This window comes from Drosophila subpulchrella, chromosome 2R (assembly GCF_014743375.2).
Source record: "Drosophila subpulchrella strain 33 F10 #4 breed RU33 chromosome 2R, RU_Dsub_v1.1 Primary Assembly, whole genome shotgun sequence".
In the NCBI taxonomy this organism is placed as follows: Eukaryota; Metazoa; Arthropoda; class Insecta; order Diptera; family Drosophilidae; genus Drosophila; species Drosophila subpulchrella.
Window position 1 is genome coordinate 16,585,359 of NC_050611.1, and position 24,689 is coordinate 16,610,047.

The following is a 24,689-nucleotide window of genomic DNA, read 5'->3' on the forward strand; positions in this document are numbered from 1 at the left end:
TAAAGTCATATACATATTTAGATATTTAGTCTAGATTTGCAAAGTCTTCGGCCTTGAATAAATTTGGACAGTTAGTCTTAATGTAAGCCTTTCACAAGAACTCTTTAAAACTCTGATAGCATTTTTAGCAAATTTGATGACACTTGTAAAACAAAAACTTTAGATTTTGTTTTCATTTTCGTTTAAATAAAAACATGTGTATATATTTAAACAAAACTTAAATAAATACTATACATCATAATTTTTTTAATAATCTAACAATTAAACATCGCTTAAAAATTATTTTAATTCACAAAATGAAAATGAAATCCATTATTTTTCATTTTTATTTTATTTTTAATGTAAGATTTTAAATAAATTATATCAGAGAAAGGGGGATTTAAATTTGTAAAATTTTTTTTTAAATATTGTTTTTTCATATTCTGCAATATGAGTTCCTATCCTTTTTGTATCTATCCCTTTTTTTCTAAAAATCTCTTTGTATTTTCTAAGTGTAGCCTTGCGATATGGGATGTCCACCGCCACCGCCCGACCATCTAATTAAGCCGCACTCATTAGAAAGACAATCTGGACCCGTACCCGTAGGTGTATTAAAGGGAGCCAGCGGAGCGTGTCCGCTAGTCCCTCCCGACGACCATCAAGTGCAGCACAACTAAACTGGACAACGTGTTACTGCTGAAAAACTGGCAGCGACACCAAGACGACCGCAAACAGCAGCAAACTATGGGACATACTGTATTATACTATATATCAGCGAAGAGCTAGTCTTAAGAGCGAAACCCAGACTTGCCAATTGCTCCGAAAACGAAAACCCCCAGAGCGACGCTACTCCGAATCTTGGCAAGACCGGTTGTCTTGACGTTTTCGTCGGAGTATGAGCGTTTCGGTTTCGGCCGAGTCAGTCTTGGCCAGGTTGGTGTGCGAGACACATCCACAGCGCTCAACGAACCTCGATCTTATACGATCCCATACCGATTCGTTTCGATTCCGAATCGTGCGTGAGTTTTATTCAATTCTACGGCTAGAACTCCGTTTACCCGGTTCTCTAATTGGATCGTGCAAAGGGATTTGAAACGGCTTTCCATAGCTCAAGAGGATTTTCGATTTTTCGATTGGGTTCCCGAGATTTTGAAATAGTTGCGGTTGTTGCTGTTGTGTGTTTGTGATATTTTTGTCGTGATTTTCTCTGATTGTTGTTGCCCTTGGGAAGCTATTAAGCTCGACGGGTGGTTGAACCGGGCCAGCAAATACGTGCTGAATGATTTGTGAATCTTTTGAATATTTCGCGTTGTTTTCTGGGGAAGTGTAAAAGTGTCGGAAAGTTTGTTGCCTCAGTCTTTTGTGTTGAGACAGCAGCAGCAGCAACAACTACAATAATTCGCCAATCAGCCGCTCTTTCCGTCTCTTTAACCGCTCTTGGCCAACTCTTAAATGTGCAATTCCCGCAGCTCTGACATGTAAAACGAGTGTTGGCCACAAAACGAAATAATTATAGAGGAAGCCCGCAAAAAAAATATAAAATACCACCTAGGAAGTATCAGAAAAAAACCATTAAACTAATGTGAAACTAAAATTTCGTTGAATATTCAAAAATCATCATCATCGTTTCGGAAAACCAGTTCAAAGCATAGCAAAATCGCCAAACAACGGACACATAACCAATTGGATTACGCAAAAAGGGCGAAGTTGGATAGAGGTGAGTGTCGTGGAGTTTTTATTGACCAAAAAACCAGAAAACCGCAAAGAGAAACAGTTAAAATCAGGCAGAAAATCAAAGTTTGTGCCGTTTGCAAAAACAAAACCCAAGTCAAAACAGCCTCAAAAGATGACTTCATAAAACGCCAAAAATTCATCAAATAAAAACCGGTTGGCTTCAGTTCGCCTCGCTTGAAATTCGAGGAATACTTGTGTACTTGGGGAATAAATTGAAGAAGCATTGCAATCTGTTTTCTGTGCAAATGAAATGGGCTTTATCTGAAAAACTGTCCCCATCTTCTGGGGGATCTGAACCTGTTTGCCAAGGTTGCTGTTGCCTGTGGCCAAAATTGGCTGTCAAGTTCGCAGCTAGTTGCATAATCCACATATTTCCACTGGGGACTCTAAAATGGTTGGATGGGGTTAGCTATTTGCTCAGCCACATCACGGACATCCGTTTTTCCCAGTTACCATTTTCCAGTTCCCAGTTTTTAATGCCCATTCCTGGATGTGTGCAATGCATAAGCAATGTGTCATGGGGGTCTCGAAGACCCCTGACCATTCACATCATCCACACCATTGTGTGCGGCCATTATAAGCCAGAATCTGTTGCTAATTGGGCGACCCAACAAAGACTCCTCTCCTTGTGGAACTTTTAGCACTTCCATGGATCATACAGGCCCATAATTATGTTCGTTTCCATTGTTTGGGAGTTGGCGTCTAAAGAAGCAATTAGAAAAGTTGATTGATGGAGAGTCGGAGGCTTGAAACCTTCCCGATCCAACACTTGCATCATCGTTTTGGGGGGTATGGGTATATGGGAACCTTTCCCTTTTCGTTGATGCATGCCCTATTAATTGGTTAATTTGTGGTTTGTTAGCCATCAAAATATTGTTGTTTGGCCTATGTAATGGTCTTCATCTGCGTTGAATGCAACGCCTTGTGTCTGTGTGAATAATGGCCTTATGGATATCGGATATTCCCCCCAGTTCTCTCTGGCATTCTCGGAAAGCTTTGCTTTTTGAGGAACGCCAACGCAAGCGTAAAATTTGTATAATTAAAAGGCGAATCCGCGCTCGAGCTGCTCGAATACCTGTTTTTCAGAGCCATCGTGTAGTTAACTTGTTTATATAACAGCCAGACAACAGCTCGAAGTGACCTTGAAGCGGCCACAAAATAAAATAAAGACGGAAAATATGACTGTATGTATAATTTGGTATTATTTTGCTTTAAACTTTAAAGTGAGAGAAACAAAGTAAAATGGCGGATTTTCGGGGGTTCATGAACTAAGCCCGAAAATGCGTGTGGGCTTTGCCAAAAGGTGTGCTGATTGATTTATAATCTGCCGCCGAAGAACTGACAAAGAAAGCGCCAAAAATGGTGAGTTCATTCAACCAAAAAGCTAAGATTATTTCAACGTTAGATTTTCCGCTTGTTTGCGGCTATTGATTTACAGTTGAAAACGAAAGACTTAGGCAGCGAACTTGGCGGCTGCATTACTCATACGACACGTTGGCGCTCGCAACTAATTATGCAAAAACCCAAAAAGCCAGCGAAAGGCGTGCCCCAAAAACCCAAAAACAGCCGTGAGTCATAAACCGTTTCTGCTCTCCAGCAAATGGACAATGTGCATTGGATTTCTTGTTTGTTTTTCTTTTTTTTTTGGCCAAAATGAAAAGTCGTCTGGCTAGTTGATTCGCTGTTTCCCACTCCCCTGCCTCCCTCGCCACCTTTGGCGAATTAAATCAACATTGGCAAACTGAAGCGGACTTAAATGCAGGCTTTTACCTTAGACCAAACCCCACGCAAAAACTGCGCGACTGCAGTTGGATACGAGTTTGTTCGAATCATTCCGAAACACTTTCAAATCCACAGCCTTAAATGGGGTGTGGCAGGCCAAGACTTTTGAACCGCCTTGAGTTGAACTGTGCTTAAAGGAAACGAACAAAGAATGGTGTCATATACTAAATGGCTCAGGTTCTCAGATATCAGATATGGTTTAAAATAGGTATTCAAAATGTTCAGGTCATTCCAAGTGCACCCCTTTTATACTACGAAATCAGTATTTTACTTGTTACTTGAATATAATATTAATATAATATTAATATTAAATAATATTTAGTTATAACCTTATAGAATAGTAATCAATTTTATTAGACAGAAAATAATTTTTCATAATATTTTTGGAGACCTAATAATTCTTTTTTTAAATACATAATATCTAAAAAAGGGATTTTATTAGTATTATACAGTAGTATAAGTTATAGTATAATACAAAATATCATTACTCTAATTTTTACTATTTAAAAATATGATTCAATTTTTGTAATATTTTTGGGGATCCTTAGAAACTTTAAAAGAAAATTAGAAATAATAACAATTTATACCTTCTCTTTTTTGCAAAGGATTTAACATAACCGAGAGAAATATATGTTTCTTTTTTCAACAAAGTTCTGAGCTTGAAAGCCCAAGTATGAGATCATATCCCCCTCATACTTTTGTTCTTCAGAGGAAATCATTTTGAAACTCACACACTGATCCCAGGGAAACTTGGATAAAGTTATTATGGGAACCATGAGGTCAGCCTGTAATTAGTAATGTCCGTTTTTGTGGCTCATCAGCAGAATCCCCCATAAAACCAAGTATCTGCGTTTAAAATAACCCTCAATAAATGGGCTTTAATGACGAATTAGCCTTTTGCTTAGCTGGTTGACCAGCAGTAGCCGCCGTCAATGTCGCTGGGAGCCTCGATCTTAAGTACTTCTAGACGCAAAACCCCTGGTAGACAAGCCCAAGCAAAAACGGAACTACAAAACTAGTTTTAGCTGTGCCTTTGGGCACAAAGATGGAAAAAAAACGAAACAAAACAGCGGGTAACAATGGGCGCCAGTTAAAAGGCAAAAGCAAAAGGCGCAAAGTAAATGGCTAAAACTGAAATATTGTAGAGCCGGCTGATAAAAATCAAACACATTCATGTCTACAGCTCAGCCCGAGTCACGTTCAATGCGAATTTCTTTGCCGTGTTTTCGTGTTTATATCTTTTTTGTATTTTGTTGTATTTTTTTTACGTGGCAAGCCGAAAAGCCTGTAAGCCACAAAAATTAGGCGTCAAAATGAGGGAGAAAAATATATTTAGGCTGAGCCGCGGGGCCGAGCAATTGTGGGTGTCCAATCAGCGGTTTGCATATTTGAGCCAAATTGGACATCTTGACAAATGGCAGAGAGGCGAGATGTTATGCAATAGAAATACGCAACGTATTGGCCAGTTTTTGGTCTTAAGACCCAAACTTGGTTCGCACAAAGTGTGGCAAGACCCATGATGTCTCCACGCTCCAGTTTGATGCGTGTGGCAACAACCAGGTCAGCGCATTTTGGCCAAGAAGGTGGGGTTGCGTTTTCGCCCCTAATGATGTGCGTTTTTCAAATTCTCACATTGTCTTAATGGCCAATTGTCCATTTAAGTTGCGGCTGCTGTTGGCTAAAAGTCTACAAATCTATAAACGGAATCGGCGTTGGCGTTTATTGCAATTGGCCAACCCAGCGGTAAATTAAAGCATTGTTAGCTCATTTGAGGCGAACAAAGGCGTTCGGCGAGACAATTGCATTGACCTTCAAACAAAGTTCGTTCCGATCCGTTGACTTTCGGAAGTCTATCTGACTATCTGGCTATCAGGCTACCTGGCCATCAAACCCCCATCAAAAGCCAGTTAATTGCTGAATCTTAAGTTTAAAATTTAAAATTCTAATTTGGAAAAACAAAAAAAAAAAGCAGTGCCTGCATACACAAGCAGGTGAAAGTCGATGCCTCAATTGCCATTGATCTCCGACGCTTGATTAGCCGCAGCCCGCTGGCCAGTTAGAAGTTTTGACTTGGGTAAAAGTAAAAGCTATGCCCAAAGTCTGGCCATAAAGCCGGTCTGACCTCTTTTGGAGGAGTAGCTCTATAGGTATAGCTGCCCTTTTTGTTCGACCAGTCGTTAATTGCCGTCATTAAGAACAATGCGGGACAATCGCACAATGCATCTTCGGAGCGGGTCTTTCGTCTTTGGTCTTGGGTTTACTGTCTTCAAGGCCCTAACCCTCCCCAACTTACTTTCTACGCCAGCGGAATTGCAGCGAAATTAGCTCTACGCATAGGTATGCTACACAGAACAAAAAGGATGGGAATATTCTAGCAGGTTGTACTACTTATAAGGTAAATAAGGCAAGATATACTACTTAGAAGGGTATTAGTTTGGTTGTTTATCAAAAATAATAGATTTTAGTGCAGAACAAAAGGTTGTTAAGTATTCAAATATTAGAAATCAGCAGCTGAAATAGATTCAATTTTCATATCATTAAATTTGAACCAAATATCATGTTAAATTGTGACATTCTTCAAAGATATTTGAGTCATAATACCTTAAACAAAATTTAAAATAATCTATATGAAAGGTAATTCAAATAAATTTGGCTAAAAACTCAAATCTAAAATGTGTTAGTATCATAAAAAATGTTAAGTAAATAAATCACTATAGTTATACCACATCAATTTGATAATTACTCGACAAATACTTACTTTTATGCCTCTCAAACTAATATCTAAAATCAAAATTCATCTCCACTATGTTATTTAATTTCATTATTTTCAAAGTATTCTAATCAAAAATATTTTAATATCATATGATATGATAAGTAAATTAATCTTGATAAAAATTCAACTAGGTCTTAACATGTTTGTATAACTCTCAAAGTAATATCTTGAATCAGCAATTTAATCACCTCTATGTAATTTCATCATGTCAATTTTTCTCTCCGTGTGATTGATCACACTACAACCGCGATGTACGCCGTAGATTTCCCATTTTAATGGCAAACCGCAACCGAAAGTTGGTAGAACCCCAGCCCCCCCGATCTTCATGATAGTTCCAAATGGGTCAGCCACGTTAGTGAGCTGTGGCTTAAACCTAAAACGCTGCCAGTGTGTGAGTTTGTGTGCTTAACACAGTTTTTGTTATTGTCTGTGATTTTGCCATTGCCTTTGGCAATTCAGATTGGAACCAGATCTGCCAGCCGGCGATGGGAGTCGTCAGATATTCTAATTGACTGACTCTAGCTGAGAGTCCCGAGATCTCAGAGATTTCTAAAGGTTCCCAGGTATGCGGCTTGATTAATGTGGTTCACCCAGATTCACGCTGATCGATCTGCGGGAGGTACGTTCCCTTTAATTATACACTCCATTTGGGATTTGTTTCGTCGACTGTTAACATTTAATTTTCAAAAATACTCAGCTTGGGCGCAATTTTACGCACAGTTACGCGGCATTTTCACGCTTTTTCCCAACCAACAATTTCGCTCAAGCAGAAAGCTGTAAAGTTAAGTGTGCATTTCAAAGCTATGTGCTTTTTGCATACCCTCGTTGGGTATTTAAAAGCAAATAAATTACGGGAAAATGGAAACACGCGAGGTCATTTAGCCGCCACATTAACAGAGCACACACACCTCAATGAAACTGCAATTGTTTAAACTTTAAACAACAAAAAAGTAACAAAAAACTAAAAACACACAACTTTGTTCGCTTTGTTGGCACGCAAAACCCATTTAATTTATTCAGTTGCACGGCCCATTTTGTTGGCTTTTGGTCGTACCATGTGTTTGTTTAGTTATTTCGGAGCTATTTGCTCTGTGAAATGTGTGTCAAATGAATTCAAATTGACACTTGGAGCTATCCGTTACCATCGAATGCACACGATTGATTGGACATTGAATCATCACTGCATAATTTATATTCTAGACGATAGTTCTTGGATTTCATGGGGAGAATTTCAAGTGGAGGAAATGAGCTGCAGCTGCAGGAAATGCCTTCTTACACAGGGAGAAAGCCATATCATATGAGTTTTAATTTATTTTTCAGCACTGGTAATACAAAATATAGTTTTTAAAATAGTATCAATGTATTCATATGACTTTTAATTTATTTTTCAACACTGGTAATACAAAATATAGTTTTTAAAACAGTATCAATGTATTTATATGACTTTTAATTTATTTTTCAACACTGGTAATAAAAAGTATAGTTTTTAAAATAACATCAATGTATTTATATGACTTTTAATTTATTTTTCAGCACTGGTAATAAAAAATATAATTTTTAAAATAATATCAATGTATTTATATGACTTTTAATTTATTTTTCAATACTGGTAATAAAAAATATAGTTTTTTAAAATAATATCAATGTATTTATATGATTTTTAATTTATTTTTCAACACTGGTAATAAAAAATATAGTTTTTAAAATAATAGTACTAATAAAAATATAACGAAAAAAATAAGAAGTCATTATAAAACGATATTTTACTAAGCATCTTGCTTTCTTCTCTCTTTGGAAATGAAAAGATTGCAATTTTCAGTATCAATCTAACATTATTTAATGCTAACAATATGAAGTAATCCAGGGAATATTAAGTTGATCATGATATTAGATTTTACTCTGTTAAAACCCTTTCTGTTTTTATTCCTTTATGATCACTATAGATCCGAAAACCCCCTATCATTTTATTAGGCCCACCAACTATCTATAATTTGTGCCCCAATTCGTTGCAATTTCCCTTATCACCGATGAACGTAATTGAAGGTCAGTTTGCCATTTCCATTGGGCATTTGGCATTACGTTTTATTTTCCTTTGCTCATTTTTAGCCCGAACTGGGTAACGAGAGCAGATGCCAATCAAAGTCATTATTCATAATGTTCATAATGTTGGCGTGCTTCGCCGCATTTTTCCAACTGATTTTTTGCCTGCATGAGGTGCGTTTTCAATTTCGAACTTTTTTACCTGTCTGCCTGGCTTGCGTCATTTTGCTAGTTTTAGCTAATTTATTGCAATGCCAGTGGAAGTACGTAGTATGTACGTTGGCTTGTGGGATGTTGTTGCCTGGTCTAAACTGGCGTCAGTTGGCAATTTGCATTCGGCTATAAGCCACGTTTGTCTACTTTGCGGATTGTTTGGTGATCAGGAAGTGCTCAGGTGTGGGCCTCCAGCTTTGACAAATTGATGTGTGCTCACCGCATAATGCCAACAATCTATCAGTTTCAAGCGATAACTATTGACCCAATTCCGAATCCGTGCTTCTCCCCGAATCAAAAACGAACCAATTTCCATAACAACCAGACTCCCAACGAGATTACACCTCTTGGATAATAACCGAACGTATCTCGGGGTCTGTATTTTGATACGGGGTGAGTGGATGTGGATGTGGATGGGGATGTGGAGTGCTGGTCTTGTGACATCATCGCCATATGTGTGTGTCTTTGTAGTGAATGAAATGTGTTGGCAGCGTCAGCGGTAACAACAAATCATTATCGCCTCTCGGCCATCAGCGTAAGCCGCATTTTGTTGTCTTACGACGCCCAGACAATGATCAGCATGCACGGGGAAAAATATGATCTCATTTCGGTTATCAACTGGGTGGTATTCGGTATCTTTAAGGTTCTTATGTTATGTTGAAGAAAATAGCTACCAAAAGTGGCTAACCCAAGAAAAATGATAGATCTTAGTTTCAGAATACTAAAAACCAAAAATCAGAATGATTATATTAAAGGGATAAATTAATATAAACTTTGGCAGCACATTTGCTTCTGATTTAAAATTTATGGTAACCTACATACGACAACGTTTTTAATTTATTCAAATGATAATCATTTGTGTCAGCTTCTAGGAATATCATTATTATTAATCTCATAATAGATGCTGGATTATTTGTATCATCACTTTTAAGACCTACGTTTTACTGCAACCCTTGGCTGGTTAAAATTTTTTGTTTTAAAACCATTATTGAATTTATGAAAGACTAGTTATAAACTTATAAGGAAAATGTGCAATAAAGTCTAGGATTTCTCATATAATTAATATTATTTTCATTTTAAAAATTCTATTACTGAATATCATTCCCTTAATATTATAGGAATTCCTGTAATTCCAAGTGCTGAGTTTACTTAATGATATTTGTGCTTAAACTACCCTATAAGTATAAGTTCTGATGAGTTATACCATTTTTAAGAAATATAAAGAATATATAAGGTTTTATTGGACCCCTATTGCCACAATTTATTTTCCGTGTAGTGATCACCTTAAAAATATCTTCCTGACGTGACTCGGCTGTGAAGTTCTCACCGTTCGGCAGGAAGTTAAAAGCGTTTGTCACGGGCCATTGATATGCGCTTAATATCTCGTAATGCAGCAGCTTCTGTGGCCAGGGAAGGCGAGGAGAAGCGGAAACCCGAGTCATGATGCCATGAATTGCAGTTGGCGGATGTTTGTTTGCTCTGCGCTCGATTGCTGGCATCTTTAAGATATGGCATCCCATCTTATACCATACCTCCTTCCTTGAGCTACAGCCACCACTTTATGCCGATGTTAACCCATTTGCAATAAGCCCGTACACGCGAATCAAAATTCGGCTTTGTTGACTTGACCCATTTGGCAAACAGAAAGTTTGCCTTTGGGCCACGAAATTCATTACAGAATCGTTGTGCTTGGAACTTCGAGTGATTTAGCATAATCCTATAAGTGTGTTGTGGGTGCAGAACCGGTTTTTCAGCGGGTTTTCAGTTTAAGGTTTTAAGTTTTGACTATTTGCCAAGGTTTTGATATCTGTCTCTTCTCACTCTTGCAGCTCGCATTATGAAGACTGGCACTCCAATGGATATTTTCTACACGGCACTGCACTTAATCGTAAGTATTACTAAGTATTACCTGGGTTTTTTTTCCACCTCTGGGCCCATCGAAATGGAAAATTGCCAGACTCGGCCAGAACACATCAATCAGGCAGCCCGCTGAATGACAATTGCATGCCAATGCGATTAACCTGGATGTGAGACTGGAGGCCAGTTGGTACTCCTCCTCCTCCTCCTGCTCCAACTCCAACTCCCCTCCTCAGTATGCTAAATTCCAAAAGTGGCACACCATTGCCCCAGCTCCATTCTAAGCCGCTTGGCCCCAAAGATCCAAGAGATTCAGGTTCGGATTCGTATTCGAGTTCGGGTTCGGGGGTTAACTTAAAGCCAGGCTGGCGAAAGTTTTTGCCAGGCTTTTCGTCTGAGGAGCCTTAGAATCGTGAGAATATCTATCTGCCGGCAACACGAAAACGAAATTTCCCCTTTAATTAAAGAAGCTTACTGGCGATGGATTAGGCCTGGGACTTAATGTCGGCTTGCCGTGATTTATGTCAACGCTTTATGGTCTAAAAGGGGGTCGAGTTTGGGCTCGGATATCGGGGATCTGTAGTCTATGCCTTATACCATATACCAACTATGCTAATGAGTGACTTGTCTCCACTTTCTTTGCAGACAATCGCGGCTCTGACGACGCATGCGGCGCAGATTCCAACGGCAGTCAGTGAGTACATAAATCTGTCTATTAAGAAGCTAAACCAAATTCTATAGATTGGGGGCCCCAAGAAAAATTGCTAACAAATTGGTGGCGAAGACGCGGGAAAAACAAAACACAGTTGGAGTCTTTTGTTGGCCTCTGAAAATTAAAATAAGATTCAAATGAGGCATAGTCATCCAACTTATCAACATGTTTTACATCCATTAAAAGTAGTATAGATAAATATGTAAATATGATAGTTAATATATTTATCATCACGAATTGGTGGAATAGAATAGAATAGGTTAACTTTTGATAATATATGTATAAAATAACAGTAAAATGAAACAATTAGTTAAAAGATAATATATTCCTAAAAAGCAAGATGATTAATACACACAGAAACAAGGAAGAACGCTATAGTCGAGTACCTCGACTATCAGATACCCGTTACTCAGCTAAAGGGACCAAAGGGAAATGGAGATATGCAAGCAGCAAAGCGAGATTTAAATGCGCCACCTACCGGCGGAAGACAGATTTAAACATTGTGGGCGTTAGGGTAGGCGTGGCAAATTTTTTTTTGGATCAATCGATAGGCATTGACGAGACCAATACATTTCAGTTAAAATTTTTAATCTAGCATACAAATTGTGGGCGCCACAGGCTTGGGCGGTTTGTGGGCGTTAGAGTGGGCGTGGCATATTTGCGTAACAAACTTGCGCTGCGCACAAGGCTACGGAATCTAAATCTGAAATCCCAATACTCTATCTTTGATAGTTTCCGAGATATCCGCGTTCATATTTACGATTTTTTGAAGTTTGTGGGCGGTTTGTGGGCGTTAGAGTGGGCGTGGCAAACTTTTTTTTGGGTCAATCGATAGGTATTGATGAGAACAATTCATTTCAGTTTAAATTTTTACTCTAGCATCAAAACTGTAGAAGCCACAGTTTTGGGCGGTTTGTGGGCGTTAGAGTGGGCGTGGCACTCTACTGAAATAAACTTGCGCTGCGTAAGAAGCTCAGGAATCTGCTCGCCAAATCTCAATAGCCTAGCTCTCATAGTTTCCAAGATCTCAGCGTTCATCCGGACAGACAGACGGACAGACGGACAGACGGACAGACGGACAGACGGACAGACGGACATGGCTAGATCGACTCGGCTAGTGATCCTGACCAAGAATATATATACTTTATGGGGTCGGAAACGCTTCCTTCTGCCTGTTACATACTTTCCGACGAATCTAGTATACCCTTTTACTCTACGAGTAACGGGTATAAAAAGTATCTGAGAACATTGTTATACCCGTTACTCGTAGAGTAAAAGGGTATACTAGATTCGTCGGAAAGTATGTAACAAGCAGAAGGAAGCGTTTCCGACCCCATAAAGTATATATATTCTTGATCAGGATCACTAGCCGAGTCGATCTAGCCATGTCCGTCTGTCCGTCTGTCCGTCTGTCCGTCTGTCCGTCTGTCCGTCTGTCCGTCTGTCCGTATGAACGCTGAGATCTTGGAAACTATAAGAGTTACAATACTGGGATTAGGCATGCAGATTCCTGAGATTCCTGCGCAGCGCAAGTTTGTTTCAAAAGAGTGCCACGCCCACTCTAACGCCCACAAACCGCCCAAAACTGTGGCTCCTACAGTTTTGATGCTAGAACAAAAATTTTAACTGAAATGTATTGTTCTCATCAATACCTACCGACTGACCTAAAAAAAGTTTGCCACGCCCACTTTAACGCCCACAAACCGCCCACAAACTTCAAAAAATCGTAAATATGAACGCGGATATCTCGGAAAATATCAAAGATAGAGAAACGAGATTTCAGATTTAGATTCCGTAGGCTTGAGCGCAGCGCAAGTTTATTACGCGAATATGCCACGCCCACTCCAACGCCCACAAACCGCCCAAGTCTGTGGCGCCCACAATTTTCATGGTAGATAAAAAATTTAAACTGAAATGTATTGGTCTCGTCAATACCTATCGATTGATTTAAAAAAAACTTTGCCACGCCCACTCTAACGCCCACAACGCTTAAATCTGTCTACCGCCGGTAGGTGGCGCATTTGCTGCTTGTATATCTCCATTTTCCTTTGGTCCCTTTAGCTGAGTAACGGGTATCTGATAGTCGAGGTACTCGACTATAGCGTTCTTCCTTGTTTTTGAATTGAGAACATTGTACTTGAATTGAGAACATTGTTCTTGAATTGAGAACGTTCGTTCTTAAAAACCGTGTAAGTACATTTTGGTATCAATATAAGAACGAAATGATGAGAAGAAAAAAGTTAAATTGAGTTTATTTAACCACTTTTTGATAAGTATACACTAAGGACTGAACTAATAGTTTATTTTTACATACAATGTACCTAAATACCGCCAATTCAACTTGATTCGAGCAAAATAAGACATTTTCAATTTAAAAATGTCGTTCAATTTTTAAGAACATTTTCAACTCAGATGAGAACGTCAGAATTTTCTCTGTGCAGTATTATTTATGAAAGGCAACCTAACCTAAATATATAGTTGTGGTGGTCTATAAAATTGATTCCAAAAATGTGTAGAAAACCCATTATATCCCATTAACAGTACTATCTATTATTACATAAAAACACATTACAAATTTATTAAAAAAGAAGGATACAAATTCCTTAGACGTCGATTGAAAGTAACCCAAATAGCATTACAGTGATGAATTGGTTCCCTCCAAGTCTCCAAACCCCCAACTATTACCTAATTAGTTATAAAGACACTCCACTTTAATCCGCCAGCGTCGTTTGCCATTGTTAAGTAAACTCGCTAAGCTGGCTGTTGTCTTTCTTGTTGCCAAATCTCAGTTGACTCTGTGGGCCACAGCCAAAGCCAAAAGCAGGCATTATAATCGCATGGCAAACAAAAGTTGGCTTTTTAGAGGTGCCTCATTGAAAACGGCGACTGGCCAAACATTGCGGCACACTTCCTTCTGGCTTTCACATTGCGTTTTTGGGTTTTTCATTGGGGGATTTGGAGTTGGCTGTGGATTTGGCTAAGACCCCGATGACCTAGGAGCCGTAATCGGGCACTGAATCGTGGAGTGACTCCAGGTAGTTGAGGAACTGCTGGTAGGTAAAGAACTGCCCCTGGTTTCCGCCTGGTTTGCGATGGTACGGGCACCGCTTGTCGAAGATCCACTTGCGCTGCTCCGGGGTATCGAACTGCTTGACCAGGCTGAAGATGCGTTGCGTCATGTCGCAGAGTTCGGAGGAGGTGTATCTGGAAATTAGGAGATATATGATATGTCAAGGAAAAAGGAAATCCTCTTTTGGGCTTACACAAAGGCCTTGTTGACTTTTTCCCGAATTTTGGGACTCTGGCAAATGCTATTCATTACCAGGGTCTTGTGTTCTCCCTGCAAAAACCTAAGGAATAGCGCAGGCAGCAGGCAAAAGCGTACACAGCCCATTATCTTCTCCATCAAAATCTTCCGAGCGTTCCAGTCATAACTGAGCCAGCGAACTGCAGTCATAAAGATCTGTGGGTCATAAGGGTTTCAAATACCTCATGGTGTTATAGCAGAGATCACCAGCAGAAACTTAGGGCTCTCTGACAATACCCTGCCAATTTCATATCATACCATATCTCACCTCAATTTCACTGTTCACGCCTATACTATGAATGCTAAGTAGCTCCCGCACCCAGTAAAAGTCCAGTTGCACAAACTCCTTGGAGGCCACCAGGGGCAGAAAGAACTCGTCGATGCGGGACAGCATCAGGAACTGGAACATGCTAATCTCAAACTTCTGGGCCTCCAAGAACAGTCCAAAGGCCAGGCTACCGGACACACAACTCTCATTGAAACAACCGAAGGCGAATTCCAGCAACTCGTCGATTTTCAAGAACGTGGTTGCACTGTATATTTCCACCATGGAGCAGCCACCCTTTGGCCTCTTGGTGATGTCCAGCATCCAGTTGTAGATCACATGAAAGGCCGTCGGGGTCACCATATCGGTGGGAAGGTGTGCCCTAAGAGATACCACATCCTCGTAATCCTGGAAGTACTTAGAGTGGGCCTGCAGAACTTGCAGATGACAACGGAACTTGTATTTGCCCACGTAAACCCTAAAGGAACAGGATTCGGGGTCTTTCAGGATACGCAAGAGTTGGGCATCCATGGGCTCTTTTGGTGGTTGCCAGCAGTTCAGATTTTCACTGCTAGGACTTGGCTTGGGTAGAATACTAAATGCTAAATTAAGGGGTTCCAGCCCCAAGGACAAAGAGTTTTCGGAACTGCAATTAAAATTAAATTGGTATGATGGTCAACGCCAAAACGTCAAAATCCCCCAAAAGTTTTACTGTCATACCTGTTATACTTAAGGGTTTTAAGAGGTACTTGCCTTATTTTCTCCGAATTAAAACTCTCTTTGGGAACATTAATATTATCGCTTTTACCAATAATGAGCTGTAATAATAATAAGATACATTTTCGCATATCAGAAATTCAGGGGCTCTTTACTTACATCTTGATTCGATAGCGAGGGTTCTATAGTTAGCTTTTGGCCAGGCTCCTTGTCTTTCAATTCTCTTCCCCCTTTCCACATATATGTACCTTTTATAGCCGCGGCTAGATCCGCGGTCAGACCATCTATCTTAGCCTGGTCCACCTTTGGTTTACCACCATCCTGTTTCAACTCACTTAACGACACAATCCTATCCATCTTTGCACTTAAAATTTAGCTGTATCCATAAACCTGGTGAAAGCGATCGATAATTTGCTGAAATTAGATCGAAATCTGGAAATATCTCATAAATCTGAGAGTAATAAACTGAAACTGAAAAGCTGATTTAGTTTTCCAAGCAAACCCGAGGGGGTTTTTTAGGGTTTTGCATTTTCTTTGTACCGCCAAAGAAGAGTTCGTAATTGATGCGAACCATTGTTGCCTTAGTCTAGTTTGTTCTATTTGAGGAGAGTGCAGTTGAGTTCGCCTGTGGAGACCATAAAATTATACATAATAGAAAGCCATTAAATGTTTTATGTGCCAACGAAGTCGACGAGTGGATTCCATTCCAGTGGAGTAAGAAAAGAAACAGAAAAACCGGCTCCGAAATGGCCGTGTTGCATGCAATTACTTTGCCCAGAACCGCAGTAAGTGATGCGAAATGCTGCAAGGTTCGTTGAACCACCACGACCGAAGGCATCCCATCCCATCCCATGGCATCCCATATATATACCGAGTATATATACCATGTATACACACCGCCAACTGCCAGGGCGAACGTGCCTGGGCAGCTTTTCTTTGGTCTTGGTCTTGCTCTTGGTCTTGGTCTTGGTCTCTTCTTGGTCTTCCTAGCCAATTGTGTACCTTTGCAGGGGCGCAGAGAAGCAGCCAGCGGGGAGTTATTCTGAAAGCAGGAAATGCCAAGAGCACCTCCAAATCGAAATCCAAATCCAAATCCCAGGTTGCACCTCGAATGGTTCGCCAAAGTTCAAGGAACTTGCAGCGTGGCGTCTTTCTAATGGCCACGAGCGCTTCTGTGGCGTGTCTTAGCCCCATGTTGCTATTGCTGCTTCTGCTGATTTTCGATGTTGCCGCTTCAATGGCTTCTCAATGTCATGAGCAAACACCGAAAAAAAATTACCTTTGTGTTGCCAAGAAAATTCACTTCAATCAGACATTACGGGGGGTAGTTATTTGCCTCATATCGCTTTTATAAAGTATAGCAATAAAGGTATACAAAGAATTTTCTCCATATCAATAATAATATTTTTTCAAATAAAAAGAGTTCTGGTATTTAATTGAAATATTAAACAAATCTAATTATTAAATACTACTTTGAAAATATTAAGTTTAACATGGTGCCTTTTAAAAAAATCTTTATTATAAAAATATTAGGCTTATTGAAAATATTAAATACAGTTTGTACATCACAATGATAGAGTTTTTTTTTTACAAGTATCTTCAAATACCTCTAAGTATGTTTAATCAAGTTGGTAAAACTGTGGTAAATGTTGAGTGTACAAATATTTTTTCTCAGTACATCATTGTTATTTGTTTAAGTCTTCCGCATGCCGGCTTCAACATGGAGCTATGCTCCTAACTAAATACTGCTCCCATGGGCCATTGTCTTGGTTTTGCGCTCATGATTTATGCTAACGGCTCTTGAGGTTGCCTCCTCGAAGTGGATGCCGCATCCATCCTCCTGGTCGTCTAACTGTGCTTTTTATGATTTTGGGAGTGGCCGCGTCGTGTGTTTCTGTTTGCATTTCATAATTTCCGATTTCGCATTTTCCAGAGGATGCCCAGAGTTCGCTGAGCGATGCGATTGCGGCGGCGGAGGCGGAGGTGGCCTCCACCTCGAAGCCGGCTGTGGAGCCCAGTGTGCGGATCAAGTGCCTGTCCGGCTCGATGCTGATCACCATCAAAGATGCCCCGCCGAATCACGAGACGGGGCTGTTCAGCGGCATGATCTACCCGAAAGGCCTGTCCAAGAACTCGACTTGTTTGAGCGAGTACAGGTGAGTTCCGCCATTTAGATTTAGTGTAATCTTCGTCCAATCTTGGTTCTAATCCTTTACTCTCCTCCCCCGCAGAGATCATGTGGGCTCTTTGCGGTACAAACTGCCGCTGAGATCTTGCAACACGATGCCAAAGGAAACGGTAAGTCCAGAATTTCATTGATTCCCCCCAAAATAGAAACACCCACTCAGGCAGATGACGCCATGACCAACTCGTTCTACCATTTTAGCATGCAAATAAAAAATTAAACATTAAGCTTAACCACTTATAAGGCAGCCAGACCCGACTCATTGGTTACAAGGTAAAGTCCATATGCCAAGATGATTAGTCCATTGAAAGGTTGAAACTCAGATGGCCAACTCACGCACCTTTTGCGGCTCAACTAATGATGCGATTGTGATTTCACAGAGTTTTCAGCTATAATAGCAGCCATTAGATTTGGTGGATAAAATATAGAACCTAATGGTTATGGTTTTGGTTTATGTAAATGGGTATCATTTAATAAGAATCAGCAAAAAATGATTGAGTGATTAATTTCTTTAGTATGAAAAATGTTTGATAATTATTTTTCATAGCACAAAGATGGATCGATTTAATTAAAGATTGCAAAACGTTATAAACACAAAATACTATTTAGTGCTTTCTACCATAACTCAAATCTTTTACAATTTGATCATGCAATTTAATATAAATTTTATTAATTCAAATTTGACATACGAAACTTTAAATCAATTTCCAAGTATTTATTTGTATGACTACAATATTCAAGAACCTATCAGAATTATATTTTTTTGAAGGCTATTTCCCAAGATCTCTGAGCCAATCAAGCTCATTATTGATCTGAACCGCCCGACCAACCGTGACGAGCTGTCTCCCATGTCCCTGCAAACGATATCGAATAATCCAAAAGACGACCAAGATAGGCCATATAAATTTCAGTCTCGCCTCGATTGGGTTCGTCTAATACGTATATGGCCCGACTTATTTATTGGCTCATTCGCTTGATCGATTCGGGCAAACAACGGGCTGTGTTTGTGCTGGGATCTGATTTTGAAATCTCAATTAGCACTTAACCGGGCTAATGCGGCTGCAACTCACGCACCGGCAGGCCTTTTCATTTTTATAGCCACTGCCCCAGTCCGATTGTGATACATATTAATGTAATTTTCTCGTCATTTATGGGGCCAGCATTTTGTTTTGTAATTTGCTGTCTGTGGCGGCTGCTGTTTGCTGCTTTTTCCTTTCGCTCGATTGAATTGACACAATTTTTGAAATTACCAATGTTAATTGCAGTTACGCCAGTCGCCGCGATGTGGCAACAAAGTGCATTGCGTTCGAGAACCGCAAGATGTGATGAGAATTTATCTATCGGGGTTGGCTAGCTGCTTTATTGATTGTTATAGGCAATTAAATATGTTGGACAAGTAGAATCTAGAAAGATAACAGTTTTATACATTTATCAGTTCATATAAGTCAAGGACTATATCTACTTTTTAAGATAACAAGAGGATAACTTAAGTTATTTAATAAATATATTTTCATGTTTTGATAAAAACGAAAGTAACAATATTGTATAACGACATACGTTCATTAACCAAAAACTATTACAACTAAGTTTGTTGCCTAAGTCATTCGTTTGTGATTGTTTTTTGTGCAAAAATCGTGTCTCACATAAATTTTATTGATCACTGTTGATATTTCTGGTGATAATACTTCGTCTTTTGCTTATACTATTCGTGCTTCATATAGATTTCCCCATTTGAGCCTTGCTTAATTGGTTAGCATACCTCAGTTTGTTGCTTAAGTCATTCGTTTCGATTGATATTTTGAGCGAAAAGTCAAAATGAAAATAAAATTTTAATGATCACTGTACAGTATACACATTGAGGGTTACCTGCCTTATATAGCACACATACTTGTAGTATTCTTTAGTTTACTTTTCACTCAGTTCGTTGCCTGAGTCTTTCGTTTTTCATAGCTTTGTCCTTCGCCGCCCCGCCTTTTCGTGTTTGTCCAAGCAATTCACAACAAGTGTTCGATAAGTAAGAATCGATGGATATTATTTACCACCCGCAAATACTGGAAAATCAACAGAGGCGTCCCAAGGCCCGTCGGTACATAATATCTTAAATGTTTGTCATTAAGCGCGATGAGCGGGTCTCATCCAGCGTGCAGTCCCCTAATGGCCACCATCCTGCCTTACGTCATCCATCCATCGAGATGAGCTCACTGCAGTGTAAAAAGTCGCGTGACAAGCCGCCACATCTGCTGCCATTGAGAGTGACGGGCACTGGTACTGGGTACTTGCTCCCCCGAGGAGTCGAGGGTCGGGTCTTATGGCTGTGCGCATGTCAAGCATAATTAAATCAGCCACGAACAGGTATGAGTAGTACGAGCAGTACCCACAGGGTCGCCAGAGGTGGGGGTAGAAGTTTTAATTAAAATTTAATTGCTGCCATCCCAGAACTACGAATTCCCCCATTGAAAACAATTTTCCATAGCTCAGCAAGTAAGCCATCTCGCATCTCGAAATCAATTTGTTCTGTCCGCTGGAAATGCTGGTAATGCGTTCATTGGCCACCAATGCCGCCGGCTGACCATGAAAAGGCCAAAAGTGTACAAACATGTAAGCGCTTTATGGCCCCGTATTGATATTTAAAGGCAGCTACCGCCTTGTATGGAGCGAAGGTCAGTCCAGTCCAGCGATCGACTCCCACGCATCCATTTCGGACCTGTTTTTTGTCACATATATCTGATATACTTTTACACTTGCTCCGGAGCACACATTTGTGCCAAGAAGTGTTATAATGACATAATAGGGTTTTCTACCGTTAGGATCTGAAATCTTAAATGTCACTTTATTATGCTTTTTATTGGCCCATTGTCTTGGGATGATGATCATGATGATGCCGAGATGCTGAGAAGTGACACTTGAACATAACTGTCAACGGTTCTTGATTCTTGATTCTTGGGGACTTGGACAACAAAGGAGGGGCTTCCTTTTCTTTCTTCTCCGTTTCTTCTGACCATCTCTTGTTTTAGCTTGTCTTAAGTTTTAAGCCAGCCGAGCGGCGGAAACCGTGTTGGGCAATAAATCGCACTCTGGCCAGTATCTCAAGTCGGCTTCTTCTGGCCGCCGATTAATGCCTGCTGAGGCAACAAACATCGGCGCTGGCTATTAAGAATGCCCGCCCGAGGAGAGCCCACTTAGACGAAGAACTTCCGTGCCCAAATCTGTAGAGACCCAATTACAAAACTTCCGAGCTGGCGGTGTATAGAGTACCTGCCCCTGTCATTACCTCACCTTTCTTCCGCGGAGCTGGCTTTCGGTTGCCAAAGCCATCGAGTGTGTACTCGATTTGTTTCTGCTGCCCGTTGGAATTAGCACAATCACCGATGGGCGAATAACCCGTTACAAGTACACAGAGCGAAAAAATATTAATCAAATTTGAGAATACAAAAAGACAGTACAGTGATTTATAAATGCAACATCAAAAACTATATGATATTATATGGTGGTGCTAAAGATTTTAATAGGGTTCTGAAATATGTTTTAAAGGTGTTTAAAAGTAGGCAGTGAAAATGGATACATGGTCTTTCGAAAGGAATCTCTTGGACTTTCTTATTTATAATATTTTATTGCATACTTTTAGACACCTTAAGTGATGTAAAACCCGTATTGATATGTGTGTTACCTTTATAATATACCTTTTTGCGTTATTTCTTTATTATATTCACGAAATAATTTTTATTTAATTATGGTCTGATCTTAAATTAAGAAATATTTGCTTTCTTAAAAAATGTCTTCCTCTCTTGGCACATAAAATTATTCCCCTGACAATTCTAGTTAAGCCCAAAGTTTGAGAAGAGAAATAAAATGTAATTATGAACACCTGTTGGTGTTAATAACCAGGTGGCAGGCCAAAGAGATTTTCTCAGCAGCGGATGTCCAATTAAAGTTCCCTTCCTAAGGGAAATTGCATCACGATCACGCCAGCATTCTTGGATTTTCCAAGACCCTAGGCAACAAGCCATTAAAATTCATCATGCAAACTTGGCTAATTTGCGAGGAGATAAGGCCCACAGATCCACAGATCTACAGATCCCCGCGAGCGACTAGACGTCACACCTGGCTGATCGGCTTTAGCACCATTCTGATGGCGACTTCAGGAAGTGCTCCATAGCCCCCACTTCAGTATTAGTTTTAGTATTGTCTGTCTTGGATCGCACATTCAACTCTTGAGGGGCGATTTCTGGCTGCAGCCAAGCGTGAATCTGAATGCATAATGAGAAGGGGCTTCGCCGCCATTATACTTGGGTTCAGGTGGCTGATATGGCTTCTCGGCAGCAGAACTCAGTATATAGCCGGTGGCCAGCCCTGCTCAACTGGGGAATTGGGGGCGAACGGGTTTGATGTCCGGCTCTTTTGTCAGCAGGTGGTAATTCGAGGTGTTATTCTCATTTTAATGGCAATAACTAGGGCTGAAGAAAGTATTAATTTACTGGAAAAAACAAACGTCATTAAAAGATAGACGTGAAATCGTGAAAAGTGTATTGCAATCTGCACAAATCTCCAGTTAGAGAAATTAAGAAGGAGCAAAGGCAATATCACATGCTGTCAATTTATGAAAAGGTGTTCTTAATTATTCAAGAAGAAACTTTCTTGAAATTAACTGGAAAATACAGTGCAATAAGTTTTTCGAAATAAAGCGATTTTGAATTAAAGATTAAAGAGAACACTTAATGGCTTTGAGATTAAATCGAACTTGGCTTAGTTTATAGATCGAAAGAAAGGTTAGTTTTTCCGAATTTGTTAAAAAATGTATCTTTTCGTGACAGAATTTCTAAGATCATGGCTTACTTTGTAGATCAAGAGAAAGGTTATTTTTTCAGAATTTGTTAAAAAGTTATCTTTTCGTGATAGAATTTCTTAAAAACCTACCTCTAATCATTTTCTAAGATTATATATTTTGATTCTAGTGCATTTCTTATACTTTATAGTTAAATTTAGTTGATGTGATTTCAAAAACGACATTGAAAGCTTAATGATTTTTGGTAACAACTGAGTTCTCACTATCAATATTTTACCCTTCTTTCAGGATGACGGTGGCATTGAGTTCTTCAACACCATAGTGCTGCAGCCCCATCTGAAGCTCATCACGGATTTGGGACGTGGCTACCATGTGCGCTGTGCCTACAAGAGTCGCGATGCCGCCATGAAGCCCAAGAAGTATCTGCGCAAGCACGCCCAGAAACCGCAGGCCTTCCGCAGCGAAGATCGCCGGGACTATGGACGATCGCTGGACAAGCAGCAGGATGATGACCTCGACGAGGAGGATGTCTACGACGCGAATGCCCCCCAGGAGGAGGAGGATGTGAGCAACAACGAGATACCCATGCCCGGCTGCCACATGAAGATCTACAACGATGAGCACAAGATCGCGGATGACGTGAAGATCGGCGATCCTCTGACCATCGTGATCAGCATCGATAGACAGCAGGTCTATGGACTCCATGTGACGGATTGCATAGTTCGCGATGGCTTGGGCTGGGGAGAGCAGCGACTGGTGGGCGAAGATGGGTGAGTTGGATAGGAAACCGTATCCATATGGTAAATATAATAACAATGCTGTTTTTTAGCTGTCCCATGGACAACGAGATCATGGGTCAGTTCAACTACACCCAGGATCGCTTGGCCGCCAATGTGACCTTCCCGGCGCACAAGTTCCCGTACACCACCTCCGTCTACTACCAGTGCAATGTGCGCCTGTGCGCCCTGGAGGATCCCACCTGCCAGGAGGCTCCTCTGTGCAGTGGCAAGCGGCCCAAGCGCCAGACGGCGGTCGACAGCAAGGAGGAGGACGGTCTGCCCGCCACCATTGAGGTCTTCTCGGGTCTGTATGTCAACGAGAACGAGAATGCCAATGACAGCGACGAGGATGCGGTCTACAAGGAGAAGGTGGGTCACGCCTAGTGATTATATACATAGTGATATATGATTAATAATCCTTTATTATAGACTCTGGATGATGCCCTGTGCGTCTCGCAGCGCACCTTCGCCATAGCCATCGCCATCGCCGGCCTGATCCTCATGCTGGCCGTGGTCGCCGCCGTGCTCTGCATCATGGCCCGGCGCAGCACCAAGACGGTGTCCAACTCGGGCAGCTCCATCTACAGTGGACCCTACACGAACACTGCCTTCTCGCACAGCAGCTAAGCGCAGGTCCTTGAAGTCCTCGCAGAGAAAAAAAATTCAAAATTCAACGTTTCCAAAATGCAAAACACTCAAAGTGTTTAAAAAAATCAGAGAGAGTTACCATTACCAGGAGGAGATGAAGTTTAGGTCGCGCAGGTGCCGCTGCGGTAGTCAACGATTGATAGGATTGGGAGCCACTTAGCTTATAAGGATGCCGGAGCAGTCATGCGGCTGTTTTTTAGGATTAAGCCTAGTCTTAGTTGCAAAATGATAATGATGTGCAGAGATTACCGGGCAATGGCCGGGGTCCCTCCTAATTGCCCGCTAATGTCGCAGAGATCGTGGGCACTACATATCTTTGATATCAAGAGTGCCTGCATAACTCTGTTCCGCACAGTCGGTGTTGGACTCGCCCTTCCTTCAGACACTCCACTGCAAGTGCAAGCGTGTTTCTACATCCCTGACTAACTTATATGTATACTTCCCCTAACTTAATCACTCGAACTAACAACGAATGCAGCAGCCGACGCTCAGGTGATATTTGTACTCGTACCTACTTAATGCCTAACTACTATTCGTAATTTATTAATTTATCGAATCCTCGATGCCCTCTTAGTAGAATTTCCTGAATATTTTCTTGTCATCGATTTATGTACTTAAACCCCCTGCGGCAGGAGCCCTTATTATAAAGCCGTCCCGATGAGCCTAACTATATATATGATAATAAAAATGATATATGGTTGGCAACAGTTCTCAAACTCAACGTAAGCTTAGGCATTTGGACCGCTTCAATCGAGCATTCCAAAGCCCACTGACAATTGATGAGGGAATGCTCCTCTGGAGCCGTTCAAACCACGCGATTCAATTCATATTATAGTGTACTCCTAAGTTAATATTAATCATTGAACAATAAACTCAAATTGACCTAAATATCTGAAAGTGAGTGACACTTCCTGT

The 24,689-nt window shown here is 40.5% G+C and overlaps 2 protein-coding genes across 5 annotated transcripts; one reads left to right on the forward strand and one right to left on the reverse strand.

The window, feature by feature from the left end:
* Nucleotides 1–891: 891 nt before the first annotated feature.
* Nucleotides 892–24,671, forward strand: LOC119550278. 3 transcript variants are annotated; one of them, XM_037858864.1, is made up of 9 exons: nucleotides 892–998; nucleotides 1,449–1,696; nucleotides 10,351–10,409; nucleotides 11,024–11,072; nucleotides 17,313–17,535; nucleotides 17,611–17,677; nucleotides 22,636–23,117; nucleotides 23,177–23,495; nucleotides 23,556–24,671. In XM_037858864.1, the coding sequence occupies exons 3-9, from the start codon at nucleotides 10,359–10,361 to the stop codon at nucleotides 23,751–23,753; spliced, it is 1,389 nt and encodes a 462-aa protein (XP_037714792.1). In that variant the 5' UTR covers nucleotides 892–998; nucleotides 1,449–1,696; nucleotides 10,351–10,358; the 3' UTR covers nucleotides 23,754–24,671. The 3 variants fall into 3 exon arrangements, with proteins under 3 accessions (XP_037714792.1, XP_037714793.1, XP_037714794.1); XM_037858865.1 differs by having other exon boundaries at nucleotides 906–994; XM_037858866.1 differs by lacking the exons at nucleotides 892–998; nucleotides 1,449–1,696 and adding an exon at nucleotides 8,676–8,914.
* Nucleotides 13,641–15,845, reverse strand: LOC119550279 (kelch-like protein 41). 2 transcript variants are annotated; one of them, XM_037858867.1, is made up of 5 exons: nucleotides 15,539–15,845; nucleotides 15,383–15,480; nucleotides 14,666–15,308; nucleotides 14,354–14,553; nucleotides 13,641–14,294 (listed from the first exon to the last, which is right to left on the reverse strand). In XM_037858867.1, exons 1-5 carry the CDS (start codon nucleotides 15,734–15,736, stop codon nucleotides 14,084–14,086), a joined length of 1,350 nt encoding a protein of 449 aa, XP_037714795.1. In that variant the 5' UTR covers nucleotides 15,737–15,845; the 3' UTR covers nucleotides 13,641–14,083. The 2 variants fall into 2 exon arrangements, with proteins under 2 accessions (XP_037714795.1, XP_037714796.1); XM_037858868.1 differs by having other exon boundaries at nucleotides 15,416–15,480; nucleotides 15,539–15,844.
* Nucleotides 24,672–24,689: the final 18 nt, after the last annotated feature.